At 44.5% G+C, this 14,849-nt stretch overlaps 1 protein-coding gene across 11 annotated transcripts in view; it reads left to right on the top strand.

The window, feature by feature from the left end:
* The window catches only part of EVL (Enah/Vasp-like), a 160,120-nt gene that overhangs the window by 130,060 nt on the left and 15,211 nt on the right, over window positions 1-14,849 (top strand). For all 11 annotated transcript variants that reach the window (XM_075753574.1, XM_075753571.1, XM_075753567.1 and 8 more), the window contains exons 4-5: window positions 9,268-9,331; window positions 13,352-13,413. In XM_075753574.1, coding sequence (XP_075609689.1) covers window positions 9,268-9,331; window positions 13,352-13,413 — 126 coding nt within the window. The remainder of the gene's footprint in view (window positions 1-9,267; window positions 9,332-13,351; window positions 13,414-14,849) is intronic.

Genomic DNA, 14,849 nt, shown 5'->3' with positions numbered 1-14,849 from the left:
GAGGTGACAGCATCTCAGTGTCACTAATACTCTCGATTTGAACAAGACTCTGCTGATATTTGGTATTTTTCTTAAAGCTTCATTACTGCATAGGGGCATGAGATTATGAGCTAATCTTAACGTTTATTGAAAAGTTTCAAACCTGGATGTGCAGGAAAGTAGGCTTGATGCACATTCTAAAAAGCAATCAAAAATAGGAAGGGAAAAAAAGAGAACTGAAGTGCTTGCTTATTTAATACTAATAATTGTGGGTTTTATTTAATACTTTTTTTAGCTAGTCTCATGGTCCTGAATTTTATGGATTACTTTTTCACTTACAGCACTGATTGACGTCTTATCCCTGTGTGTGTTTATAAAGCCAGCAAATTGGAATCACAACCTTATAAATTCAGTGATGCCTTTTTTTCCTTCAAAAAAAAAAACCTAACTAAAAAAAACCTATAGCTTTCCGTGCACACGCCATTTTTCTCAGAGCCAGAGGCAGTTCTCATAACAAAAGCAATTGGTCATCAACTAAGTAGGATGCTTACTTATCATGGGCCTGCGGTAATAAGGCTGTTGCTGGAAATGCAGCGGAGCCCCACATCAGCCCCTGCGAAGGAGGGACCTGCTGATGGTCGCCGCTCGGTGCTGCGTGGCAGGTGGCTGCCTTATCCATCTCTATTTCATTAGCGTGTAATTGAGCAGTGGCTGAATTAGTTCTTTCTTGCTCAGAGCTCAGTGCAGCAAACAAAATCCCCCTGGGATGCTCCAGTTCCACCTTTCCCTGCCCTGTGCAGAGGTTTCCTACGCTCGTCTTGCTGGCTGTACTCTCTGTTTCCTGGAAAGCTGGCGCTGCACAGGGTCTGGTCCTTCGCTGGGGCCTGATCCAGTTAGCCATGTAGGTATCATCTTCTGTTTTGCTGCCATCCTGAAGGACTTCCCTGGGAAGTGGGGGACTAAGGTTCAGCCACTTCCCCTGCCTGGGGGGAACTGCTGCTTTCATTTCCCACCTCCCCTCGCCCCAGCGAGCTTGAGCTATTCTAGATCAGTGTGTGGGGTTTTTCTTCCCGTTAGAGCTGAGCTGCTGAGAGCAAAATAATTCCCACTTCTCATGCAATTCTTATATTTTATGATAATTGGTCACTGGATAAAATACAGGGAGTCCCAGACCAGACGCATGGATGTCCCACCCCTGGTGCATGCCCTAAGCATGGCGATGCAGTCCCACCACCCCAGGCTGCATTCTGTAGGAGATGCTGACCCTGAGAGCACCAGAGTCACCTCATTGTGGAAGGCTTCCTGTTTGCACTGTCACCTATGTGTATTTTTAAACTTCTTTTAGAGCTGGTTGAGCTATCTTTTATGTCAGAGGTAACCCAAGCTGTGCTCCTGAGCTGAGGCACTGATGCTGAGATAAATGCACCTGAGCCACATCCTTTACATATTAAATATGATCCCTGCTGTCAGAGTGCAGTTTCTTACTGCAGGAGCTGCTTTAGCACCAACTCATCTTCAGTGCAGTCAGAATGAAAAAATAAGGTTTTTTCCTCCAGCTCAAACAAGACATCAACATGAAAAATTATCAAATGCTGTGCCAATGCCAGGACGGATAAACAGCCAGGATCAAACAATTGCCATTATATTTTATGCAAAATAACTGAATTTACAGCTTTAGCAGTTGAGTCAAATGCACACTGGTTTCATGTTGGTGTGTTCAGTAGCATTTCTGATGAATTGAAGATGATTTCTTTCTAATCATCTTGCAGCACTGGATCTTTGCATGGCCTTTCTATTTGGTGCCTCCTCACTGGATCTCATGTCTTTCACCTGCCCAGTGCACATGCACAGACATGTAGTTGTGCATGTAGGGACCCCTGCAATTCCATTTGTTGGTTTTCCTTAAAAAAAAAAAAAAAAAAAGAAAGAAAGAAAGAAAAAAAATTACTGTGCACAGTGCACACACCTGTACATACGTACTTGCAGGAGGTGTGATCTAATGACAGAGTAGGGCACTCCCATGTTAAATACCAGGCTTGTTTTTCCAGCTCTGTCACTGTCCTTAAATCTTATCTACATCAGAAAGTTTCAGCAGTGAATGTTAAATCGTTTTTTAGTTTAAATGAACGGACTTCATACAGACCCCCTGTGCTCACACCCTTATTTCAGTTTAAGGAGGGCCTGTTTCATTTTAGATTAAAGTAATCATACAGGTAAAAGTTAAAAGAGAAAAGTAAAGTAATTGCGATCTTGGAAATGGTGCTTTTAAAAGCTTCTAAGCTAGGAGTTTCTACAATTCAGCTGAGAGTTGGTACCTGGATACACACTGCTTCTTGCCTAGTGTAGTATAAGGTAAAATGAGGTTATGTAAAACATGGCTGGGGGTGATTTTAAGAGGATGTGTTTTACTTTGCACTGCCACGGACTTGCAGCACTGTCGGTCACCAAGGGACAAGGGAGGGAGATAGAGAAGTTTTCTGGCACTGAGCTGGAAATGCTTATTTCACTGCACTCTTCTTGCCTTAGGTCAAACCAAAACTAATTTGGTCTGCATTAGAATAAGAGTGCCTTAGGTGACATTTTTGCATAAGTTTAACTATGTCAGTAGCAAATCTAACCTGTAGGTAAATTGATGCAAACAATTTTTACTTGTGCAGACATGGTCTGGGTGTAATCGAGTCATTTAACTTTCGCCTCACAGCATTGGTGAAACTTAATTAAGGCTGGTAAAGTTCTTTACAGTTCTCAGTAGAAAAGTTTGGTCAAACTTTGTGTAAAGGATGTTATAGAAGATTTAATGTACTCTGTTAGAAATGCTGTGAAGGCACCCAGCCTGTGAATAATACTCTCTGAAACTCTATTAGAAGTTAATGTTTGACAGGAATGAGGCGAACCCTTCGGTGGGTGTGCTCCCTCTCTCTCTGCTGGGGTGGTTTTCTTACTGTGATTCAAATGATCCAACAGGATCCTGTGCGGAGCTGCAGGCTCTCTGTCGCATAGTTAACAGCACAACAAAACCCTAATGGCTTTACAGTTTTTAAAACTGAGCCACTAGTGACCCACGGACAAAACTGCACCATTCGTCCCTCTGCCCATGCTTTGCCTCAGCCCCTGCATCCCTGCAGACAGACACTGCCCACAACACGCCCAACGCATGAACTGTTGCTCATCAAACAAAGCAGGACGTGCAGAGTCCCAAACCCCCGGCGTGGAAACGCCGTGGCAGCACATGTGGGCTCTGCCCAGCTGCAGTGATGGGGCGCAGCAAGCGGGGTGATCCCTCTTCCCAGTCCTTTAACTCGCCATGGAAATTTAGGTCGACGTGACCTGCCATCCAACTCTGGTTGTACTAGCTGGGGCTCCAGGAAGTAGCATAGGCACCCTGCTTTATCTACATGCTTTATCTAGGCTAATTAGATTGGTGCTTTGTCCAGGATAATTGTCTCTACTAATGAGTTTGAGCACAGTGTCACTAGCACAGCATGTTGCGCCTGGTTCCTGCGGTGGTCACTTCCTCGTGGCACAGGGCCGTGCAGGACATCTCCGGCACGTGCAGTCCCCAGCAGGACAGACCGAAGGGACCGAGAGCAGGTGGAGGTTCTCAGGGCAGAGGCAGATGTTTAAAGTGCTGACGGAGTCTCGGCAGCAGCATGATGATTGCCCAACACCGGCAAGAGAGCTAAAATTACCGCCAGGCTGCGAATGGGAGGAAGTGGTGGTGTAAGGAGACGCAGATAACTTCTCCCCTCTGGCCGGAGCGGGCCCGGAGCTCACCTGATTTCACACCCGCGTCGCAAGGCTGGTCTGCCTGTAGGGTGCTCCAGGTGGATCAGCCCCAGGAGCAGGGCAGCTGGGAGCAAGGAACTCCCCAAACTGTGTGGGGGTGCAGGGGAGATGTTATGGTGAAGGCAGCAAAATGGAGCGTCCAGCCGAGTCCCGGCCTGGGTTTGGAGGTTGGCCCCAGGAGCTGGCAGCAGCCCGGCCAGGACTCCCGCCCCAGGGCCTGACATGGCAACCAGCAATGCTGGGATTAGCATTGGTCAGAAATGCTTTTGACAACTGATTTTTATTTTTTTTTCTGTCAGAAAATGCCAATTTATTTGAAAGATAATTCTGTGAGAAAGAAAAGCTTTGCAGGAACTTGTAATCTGGAATGATTTCTTCTGTTCTGGTCAGGATAAGCAAGTGTTTATGTCATATTCCCAGGACATAAATGATGACGTGTCAAGGCCTGAACTTGAGTCTCCCACAATCCAAGTATGTGCTGAAACCATCAGCAATGAGGGAGAGCTGTTTGTCTGTCTGTTACCTCTTTGCCTCCCATTGTCTGCTGTGGTTTTTTCCCACACAAAATCATCATGTTCTGCTCATATGCAGAACAAAAATTTTCAATCATCTCATAAATTCAAAGCCCAGATATATTTCTTATTCAGTTCTGACTCTGGACCCTTTCCTCAGCCCACCACAGTTCATCACACTGGTCCATAAGCACCATGAAGGCTATAGGGGTTGCAGAAACCCCACCTTGGGGGCTGCTTCCAGCGCGTATAATGAATAAAAGATCCGTAAGTGGGTTAGACTGAGCCTTCTGTACTGAAGAAGCACAAAATCCTGGTTACTCAGGGAAATGGGCCTACTTTTGCCACTTTATTGAGTGCATGCAGTTGGTGGTGCTTGCAGTTGTAGCATAAATAAAAGAGGAAAAAAGAAACGCTGCTTGGGGCTGCCCCAGCAGGAGAGAAATGACGGCATTGTTCCTGCTTGCTCCTGCTTTCCCACCGCCGCTACGCCAGAGTGGAAGCACGAGCATGGGTTTGGGCAACCTGGTCTAGTGGAGGGTGTCCCCGCCCATGGCAGGGGGGTTGGAACTAAATGATCTTCGAGGTCCCTTCCAAGCCAAACCATTCTGTGATTCTATGATTTTTCCCTCGGTGACAGCTTTGGTCCTATTCTGTGCCTGGCCATGGGTCCAGACGTGAACATCTCTCAGCAGTAGCAGGGTGCAGTGGTGCAGGAGCGGCCACCAGCATATGGAAACCATCACACCCACCACGAAGCAGTGCCCTATGCCAGGAGTTCCCCATCGCCATCTTTAGGGACAGCTGGAGAAGGGCAGAGCGGGTGCTGGCGTGGCTGGGTGGGAGGAGAAAAAGCAAACCCAGAAAACATCCGCGTACTCCCAAAATCTGCCTTGAGCTGAATCACAAGATGCTTATATAAAAACGCAGTTAATTATTACAAAGCAACGAAGCAAGGAAACACTGACATTCGCAGTATATCTCCTGCATTAATTAGTTGCTAAAAATGTAGATCACAACAGCTGTGAAGCTGCAAACGGGTCAGTAGAAAAACCATCTCTCCTGGTTATCGTGCTGAGAAGCGCTCTTCTCCATGAGGCTGTTCCCAAAGGCTGCCGGGGTTGGAGGCAGCTCGCAGGGCAGCTCGGGAAGCATGCTTACATGAGGATGCCATCCCCAAGAGCGCTTACTGTTCATGTCTGCTCAGGCCTGAGAAATACCTAAAAACGTGGAGAGAAGTTAAACCTAGAAGTCCCCCTGAATTTAAAAAACCCCTCAGTCAAACAGGGGTCTGCTGTATGTGTAGGGCAGAGCATACACATACAGAACCAAGCGTAAAAATAATCTCTGCCTTCAGTATCTGGATGAGCTTTGGCTGAGTATGCTAAAAGCAAGCTCAAGGGTGAGCGAAACAAGAAGCTCCACCAGAAGTTCACTTCTTTAGTGTCTCACTACTGGTCACTAGTGAAATATAAGAAAAATGAGTTTGGAAAAGATTTAAATAAATGAGTGACGTTTTGCTGCAGTGTGTTGATTTAAGTAAGAAATTTAAACCTGTAAAAGAGAGGAATTAGTCATTACTCAGAAAACACTAATTGTTACATGTCTCAAGATATTGGAGAGAGAATTAAGGCATTTTGGGGGCCATGTAGTCATGTACCCCGTGTGTCCAAAAAATTGCCTGGCTTTTTAAAGTAAAGTGCAAATAAAAATATCTGTAAATGTCACCACTTATGCAAAGACTTTTAAAATGTTGGTTAGTTACTGAGTCAGGTCTGAAGTACCTTCTTTACTTCTGATCTTTTTTCTCTTGTTTTTATCTTTCAAAAGAGGAGAGCATTTCAATAGAAACTATGAAGAAACTGACAATTTCAAAACTCAATTAGGAGCTTTATGTGCTTCATTTTAAGGACATTTCACAGGATGACCAAATAGTAAGAAGAACAAAATGCTGCCAACTGAAACAATCAGTTGTGGTTCTTAATGTAAACAAGAATTAGGAACTGTTAATGCATAGAGCTCATCTCTGAATAAGGGACTGAAATTAAGTTCAGTGAAGTGCGGGAAAAAATTTCCAGTAGCATTGTCTGAATTGACTTGTGGTCTGCCCTGAGAATATATCAGATATTTACCGTACCACAGACAAATGTTTTAAAGCCAGTGTTTGCTTTGCAACCATGTGTTGCAACCAAAACTGTGTACTTAGTTTCAAGTGTGTCCTTAATCCTGCAAACGTACACATACATACGGGAAAATCTAAGTAAACTCATGGAATTTACTAGGACTTCTTTGTGCTAAAAATTGAGATGGACTTTTTTGCAGATTCATATCCTCTTTCATTTACCTGCCTGCTATGTAAGATCAGCTTGAGAAAGCTCCAGGTAATAAAAAGCAACCACCCTAATTTCCAGATGTGTTTTCTAATGTTGCCTTAAAAGGATTTCTTTAGGCCACTTTCCAAATTGATTTGGTTGGATTTATTTGGTTTTAAACCTACATAGCCAGTTCATAACAATGCCCACAGGAAAAAGGAGTTGGGTTTTTTTTGTGTGGTTTTGATAGTCTGGTCTTTGATTCCTTCTGCATGTCTAGTATTAGTCAAACTGCCGACACTGCCTCATTTTTCTGGGTATTTGGCCCCAAGAGAAGATTCATGCCTAAGTAGCAGATTAAGATGGCATCATTAGAGCCTCCTATATACTTAGACATGGTTTATTGCCAGGGAAGAATTGTTTCTGCTGCCTCATCCTCTGGCCTTTCCTGTTCACGTTGGTGCCTACTTGCCCAGAGAAACTGTGGATGCCCCATCCCTGGAAGTGTTCAAGGCCAGGTTGGATGGGGCTTTGGGCAACCTGATCTGGTGGAAGGTGTCCCTGCCCATGGCAGGGAGGTTGGAACTAGATGATCTTTAAGGTCCCTTCCAACCCAAACCATTCTATGATTCTATGATTCTACTTTTAGTCCTCTTTCCAAGCAAAGTGCTGGCTTCTGTGTGATGCTCTGAGTCTTTATACAAGGGAAGTTTTCTCATGATGAAATCATATGCAGTGATGGGCATGGCTAGGGCTTGTCATGGTGGAATTTGTTACCTGGTAAGGGAGGTGTAATCTGACTTAAGCCTTGAAAGTCTTTCACCCAGAAGTGCATAGGAGAAGGTGTGTGTTTACCTGCACACATCAGAGCCAGGGTCCAAACCGGTGACACTGCCAACTGTGGGGAGTCTGGTCCAATTCCACAGGTTGGGGATGGGATCTTGCCTGTATTCCTACTGTGTTCAGAAGAAGTTTAAATTCAGTCTGTACGTGCAGCTCAGGGGTAGCTCTGGCCTTCTTTCACTTCAGTGGTGAAGACGCACGGTACAGGCATTCACGCAGTAACAGGGCATCCTCGTTACACCTTCAGCTCCCTACACGTGAGCCTTCTGCTCTGTGCTTCCCAAATACCTGCTAAGTTTTTTCCTGGGGCTTGCTTCCAAAAAAACCACCCTCTCCCTCCGCATTCATTGTTTTGTGTGATCTTTACAAAACATGGCGGTTCTGTCTAAATAGTTTGCCAAAGGCCTGTGACAAACAATATTAAGTTGTCAGTCGTGAGACATTAAAGAAGTGAGCTGTCTTCACTTCATATCCTATCCTGAGATATTTTTAAATGTCAGAGCTTTTGACTTAGTGGTTGTCACTGGCTCCATTTTTGGGGTACCCAAAACTGGCATACATGGGCCTGATTCTCAGAAAGTGTTGAGTTCCTTTTCTGCAAATGTTGGTCCTTAAACACATTTCAAAAATATGCACAATTTCATCAGGATCAGTCAACACTCTGGAATTTCTGACTGCGATGCCTTTCTGCCATCTTTCCTGTTTTCACGCAGTCATACTTTCTAAATTTGTTTTCAGATGACATTCTGCCTGGCAGAAGCACATAAAGAAAATGGAGAGAAATATCCTTAATGATTTGTGAGTGGCATATTTGGGTTTGTGAGTGTTTAATTCTGATTTGCTCCTGCTGGATAACTTCTAAAAGGATGAAATTTTACATTTTAAAATGAAAAAAATAAGTTAGACATAATAATTTCCTGCATATAACTGATCTGTTTCTCAGTGCTGTTAATCAGGAAAATTGCTGTTCCATTTAATAGAACTCTTAGCTGTTTAGTCCCAGTTGAAACCCACCTCATCAAATCAATGGAACAATCCTCCATCCACCAAATGCAAGACTACTGCAGCTTATGTTACCAACAATTATTTTTATTTTCAGAATAATTATTTCTTTCTGAAAATGGTATGTAGTGTCAGTGTACTTGATTAAATGTCCAAGAACAGAGATTAAATGATCGGAGTAAAGAGAGGAGATGTGACTTAAATGGTGACATGCGTAGTTGGGTTTTGTTGGTGAATGCCAGTGAAAGCTCAGCTTGATGTAGATCCTCCAGAAACAGAAGACCAGCCAAGTTGTATAAAGAAAAGCCACCTTTGTAGAAGGCTTGTTTAACTTTGCATCTCCTTGCACCTTCCATCAGGTAGCTTCTTGATGCCAGCTCAGCATCAGAGGAGCGCTAGCTAGCCTGTATGCTCACATGCTCATACTCTGCAAGCACAGAGTAATCCAGAGAGGCTACAACTGTAGAAGCCAGAAATGCATCCCAGTGTGATGGACTGTCCTGCCACAGGACATCTTTTGCAACATTACAGGTCTTCACCGTCACCAGGGCATTAGTATGTAGTCTGCAGCTACCACGATGCTAAGTTTCTGGACAAATCTGCTCACACATTTAGCCGTTGGGTTCTCCCAGTGGGACTAAAAATTTATGGGAGGCGATGATTTGTCTAATAGGAAAAAATGAATTAAAAAAAATAAAGCAAAGAGAGGACAGTAATGTTTGAGGTTTATCTCTCATAGTAAGATGGAGAAGCAATTAATCTGAGTGGCACTGTTTTTTGAAAAAGTTGGCCACATTTTCTCTCCTAATAGCATTCTCTCATTTTTTCTGTAGGTCCAGCTGCCCAGCGCCAGGTCCAGAATGGGCCATCTCCAGATGAGATGGAAGCACAGAGAAGGTGAGTTAATCAGTTATGGTAGAGGTCTAGTTTGTAACTTGGATGAACGTGCAGTCCTTGCTCATCAAGTACTGTTCTTTTTACTTGAACCCGTTTTAAGCTGATTCTGAGTTTTATGTAATTACTGCTAATCATTCCATAATGACTTCTAAAAGGTGAATTGAAGCTCTAGGTAAACTCTTTGCTCAAAGGCAAGTGATGCTCAGAGTTAAAGACAAAACATGTTTAAAAGCAATTTGTAGAGTGTGTGTTTCTCAGGCACATTAAGAAAGCCTAACCTGGTCCTGTTCTGGATCACCTGCTGGCAGCTGACAGTCCCATTGCCCAGGGAGCATCTGAGGGACCAGATACCCTCACAGTAATAGCTTAGGCCCAGGTTGTCTATGGCTACTTCCTATACCACGTGCTGTTCCTTTCATGAATGTTTTGCTCTAAACGAGTTTGCATTTACTTGTTGAAGCACAGGCTGGTGCACGCAAAAAAAGCGCCTTTGTTCCCCATATTCCTGCTCACTGCAAGTGTGTTTCTGCTACTGCGTGAGAAACGCCAGAGAATATTCTGCTGTAACATGTATGAGCTGGTGAGCATCACTTCATCAGGAGTGCGCTGGAGTACAGAAATCGGCAGGACCTGTCGCTGCTCCAAGTTTGGTACCAGCATTGCTTAAATAAAGTGTCTGCCTTTACTTCTGTAACGAGAGGGGGATCAGCAAGTGCGGTTAGCCTTCCAGAGGACTTGGCCCAGTGTTTGGTTCAGTTAATAAATACCTCTGTAAAGATTTCAGTGGAACCAGACCTGCAGGGCAGTTCAGCACCAAAGATGTCGGATGTTCATCTGATATGACGCGCTCGGTGGGCTCTGCCTTTGTTTGTAGGTGCAACCTGTGAGCAGGCCAGGTCCCCCTTGCAGGGTCCAGGGACTGCCCTGGCCCTGTGGCTTCTGTAGCTCGATACCACACGCTCCTGGAGCAGCAGGGATGAGGTGTTGCAATATATCATTTGCATTGATGCTCCAGGGCTACCGTTCTGACTGGTCCCTACACAAAACCACGTGTAGGTCGTTTAAGGCAAGGCCTTTACACAGGCTGTGGTACGTACTTAGGATTCTCTCTTTCCCCCTCCAAAAACTGTAAGGAAAGTGTAGGGAAACTAGTTTCCTGCGCCTTTAGGAATAACTCCAAGTGGCCTGAGATTTAGTGGGGATTTACATATGGCTATTAAATGGATCAGTGGGTAATGATACTTCTTTTGAGGTTTGTAAGATTTACTTCGGGGTAGCAGAGCTGTCATACAGGTCAGAGGAGAGCTCCTGCTCACCCAGGGGCAGGGGGATGCCACCTGCCCCCACCGCCTGGCTGAAAGGCCTGACCCAGCTCTTCACTTAATCAGTGGAAATCACTGATTCTTCAGACCATATGTAATTCACACCTCAAATTTTGGTGTCTAGTCTGTGCATTTAAAGTGTGAGCAGCCTAACTACTTTAGAAAAAAAAAAAAATAATCTTGTTTTTCATTTAGAGACAGTCAAAGCCTTTTGGGTAGGTATTATTCGACTGCTACAGGGCACATGGTTCTGGGAAAGCTTCTTTTGCTCCACTGGACTGCAATAAGCTATGCCAGTAGATGCACTTAGATATTACTGCGTCTGCACTAGAGGATTTTCTGCTTTAATTATGCTGATGCATTCCTTAAGCATAGAGCAGACCTAATTTTAGGCCTAGCTTTTTTTGACATCTTATAAGCAGGAAAGGAAATGAAGTTATGGTAACTAGCCTACAAATTTGTCTGTTTAAAAGGTTTTTTAGAGACCTTTCCACAAATGTTAATATATTTTTAATTCAGAGTGCAGTTTGTCCCCTCTTGTACTTTACTCCTTGCATACTCCTTAAGCAGCCTTGTGCAATCTCAGGCTTTATTTAGTTCCACTGGAATAAATTCAACTTTGTAAGAGTGTAAGAACTTCTCCTTTTAGCACTCGTGGGAGGGTGCATTTAGCATGTATAAAGGGCTTCTGCCCAGGACGGACAGTGCTGGCATGAACCCCAATGACTTCAAATGGCAGTGGCTGACCCTTGTTTTGGGGAGCACCCCGCACCTGTATCTGCTCTGCAACAGCTCTAACAACTTGGAGACGTCTTACTCATATTTCTTTCCTGGTCCGTCAGGCTGGAGTTTTCCAAGTCTGTCCTCTAGATAAACCTAGAATTTCCCCCAGGTTTAACGAGGAAAATGTATGTGTCAAGTTGTTCTTCATCATCAAATTTTACTAATAAATGCCAAGCCAAGTTAGGGGATGGTATGCTTAGGAAATTCTTAGTACATGTGCTTACAATTGAAATTGTAGCAGTGCAATTGATGCTGTTGCATATGTGTTCACCCCTCAACTAAGTAAGAGCCAGGGTATATATTGAAGTAAAGATTTCTATTTATTTGGTTTAAAGTGTCATAGCTTAAATGAAACCACCTGAACCAGCCAACGAAGGCTGTTCCTCAAAACTGTTTCCCCTTTGCACATATAATAATTTTCTCAGCTGCCTATAATGGTTTTCTAGAAATTGCCAGTGTTCGATGGATTGCATGTCCTGAACGTAAACCCAGTTTAGGATTGATCCCTCCACAGCAAATAATTATAATTGTGGATTTTACTGTCCCATCTATTGAATTAGAATTGAAATATGAGAAATTTGTTTTGCAAATTGAGACATTCTTTTTTCCTTAGATAACATAACTTTATTTTTCTGGACTTTTTTCTAAAAAGTCTTTTATTTGTATGTAAGAAAATAGAATTATTTAAAATTGCAGACTAAGGAAAGTATAAGTAAAGATGTAACAGTGAGGTCTCTAAAATATTAGATAAGGTGTCAAAATAGAAGTGTTACCTAGAGTTAAGCTCGCCTTACTGTACAGACCATGAAGTAAAGTTGTTACAGAAAAAAAGAAATATCTATGCAGTTAAGACTGGCCCAAACATGTGGAACAAATTCAAGGCAAACTTGGTCTAGAAGTCATGGGAGAAAATTATAATAAACCTTATTACCAAGTGCTCCAGTAAGGTAATTTCAGAGTTGTGTTTTACTATTGGTGAAATCTTTAGTCCATATCCATGTGCATGGTAAAAAGCCTGGCAAATAGTCTCGGTTTTAGCTCTCAATCTTTTTAACAAGAGAAATGCCGGGGAGGGTTTGTGGTAGGGGTCAGTGACAGCTTTCTGCAGAAGCGCTAAAGCGTGCGAGAGAAGACCTCTGCTGATAGACCCTGGGAACTGCACATCTCCGGAAAGCAGACCCTGGGAAAAGGCTTGGCAGTGCATTTCCCTATGGGACACCAGGCCTGGGTAGCACGGGAGCAGCAGCTCCTGGGGAGAAAGGTGCCAAAAAAGCAGCAGTGCAATGTTGTGATCTGCATTTGTGGAGGAAATGCAGCGATCGTGGTTCCCATGGCCATGCTGGGACCAGCACAGGGGCGGCTGTGCTGGGGCATCAGGTGGCAGGCTGTCAGCCAGGTTGTGCAGCTGGACAAACCAGATTTTGTACAGTCAGCGCCTAAATGCAGATCAAGCATCCTTATATTTTCATTTTAACTACAAATCCTTTGGGATCCCAATCCATAAAATACTTGAGACTGTCATTTTATGCAAGACACCCCATACTCTTCCCTTGCAACATTCATGCACTTCAGGTTAACAACATACGCGGTTGCTGTGTTCTCCTGGACCTGGGGCACTGACTACTCCTCCTGCAGAGCCCGTTGAGGAGTTATCTTAAATGAACCAACCAGCCCCTGCAGTTCCCGCAGGTGCAGGACAGCCATGGTTACGCTTGTCCAACACATGCAACGGCACCACTGCGGCCAGGGCAAGTGAAATCAAACCCACCTCCATCTCACGGGAATGGCATTTCTGTGAGCAAATACAGATTGAGCACAGAAGACATACAGCTTGAGTGCTTCTCAGTGTATAAAGCTTTTACTCAAAATAATAAAGAATACATAATGACCAAGGTTTTTTTCATTGCTGTTTTAGACAAGTGATGGAGCAACAGCAACAGCGCCAGGAATCTCTGGAAAGAAGAACCTCTACCACAGGCACGTATCAAACCAAGCAGATAGAATCTCTCCTTGCTTGTGTCCTCTAGCTGTAGTTGGGTTTTGCATGGTGCTATACAAGAGCTATACTGCTAAAAGTGGTTATAGTTATGATTAGATTTTAAAGCATTTTCAGCTAGAGACTTACATGCATTTGGTCGTGGTTGTGGTGTTTCAGAGAGGCTCAGGCCCAGGGCACACAGGTAGAGCTAGCCAGGTTTTGTGCTTGGCAAAACTTGTACAGCTGAGGGGGATTTTAGGCGTATCAGGGGAGCCTGGCTGTGCTTCTTCCACATCCACGAGAACAGGTAGCACGGCCACCGCAAGAGTGACTTTGTTTTGCTGGGGGATGTCAGCAGGGAGGGTGGAGGTGCTGGATGTGCCAGGTCAGGCGCTCCCCATCGCTCTGCAGCACAGAGCAAATGACAGTGCAGAGGAAAATAGACCTCTAGATGCTCATCAGTGGGGATTTTGTGGTCATGATGTGAGGAGTCTTCTGTGAGCTTAATGGAAAAAATATATATATATATTTAATGAGCTTACGAAAATCTTCTATAGCATAATAAGTTGCACAAAGCTGAGAGAAAAGATGACAGGAATAGCTTGTAACTACAAAACATGGCTTCGCTTCTGTGTAAGAAGGCAGCAAGCGAACCAAGATGGCCATCTTGTGTTTGGACTTTTGTTTTGGGGAGGTTTTTTTCAGTTAATCTGGCCACATAAGTGAAATGTTTTTCCTCAGTTGTTACAACTTTTTAGTTGCTTTTGACTCGAAACCAGCTAAGACATACACACATGCCTTAGCGACAGAAGTTGCTGGACTCTGTTAGGGCAGAGATCACTGTGTCCTGTTCTGCATAGGGAATATAGCCAAAATCCTGCCTCGGCATCTGGAAAGAGAAGGACGTGGCTCCCGGGAGTTCTGACTGTCCCCTCCCTGGCTACCAGGTGGCCACCACTGTGTTCATCGTATCCCTTGCAGCTGCCCCTAGTGCAAGAGTGGTGCTTGTGATCCTGACTCAGATTCACACAAGGCTTGGAGGAGCCTCACTGGCACTGGAGCACACAGCCTGTCCCGTGCTGCCAGGGTCCTGCTCTGCACAGCCCTCTGGTTCTGCCGAGGGTTGGAAACCCCCGAGCCAGTGCCTGCACCATCTCCTCTTTGCTCTGTTCAAGTTTCTGTTTGCATTTACTTTGCGGTTCCTTTTTCTGCATTCCGCTTTGCCTTGGTTTCATTCCTCACTACATACCCATCTTACTCTTTTCATTTGTCTTTTCTGTTCTTTTAGTTTCCACCATTCAGATAAGCGTGTGCTCTCCCCCCTCTCAGCCCCAGTCTCCTCCTCCTGCCTGCAGTAACTGCGGTGCTCCTTCCCCCGGTGCTGTGCCCCCACACACCTCTCATGCCAGTGCTGTCTCTTCCACACCCGCTGTCC

This window comes from Balearica regulorum, chromosome 5 (genome assembly GCF_011004875.1).
Source record: "Balearica regulorum gibbericeps isolate bBalReg1 chromosome 5, bBalReg1.pri, whole genome shotgun sequence".
NCBI classification, from domain to species: domain Eukaryota; kingdom Metazoa; phylum Chordata; class Aves; order Gruiformes; family Gruidae; genus Balearica; species Balearica regulorum.
Note: the sequence above shows the minus strand (reverse complement) of the source record. Positions and strands in the feature narration are given on the sequence as shown.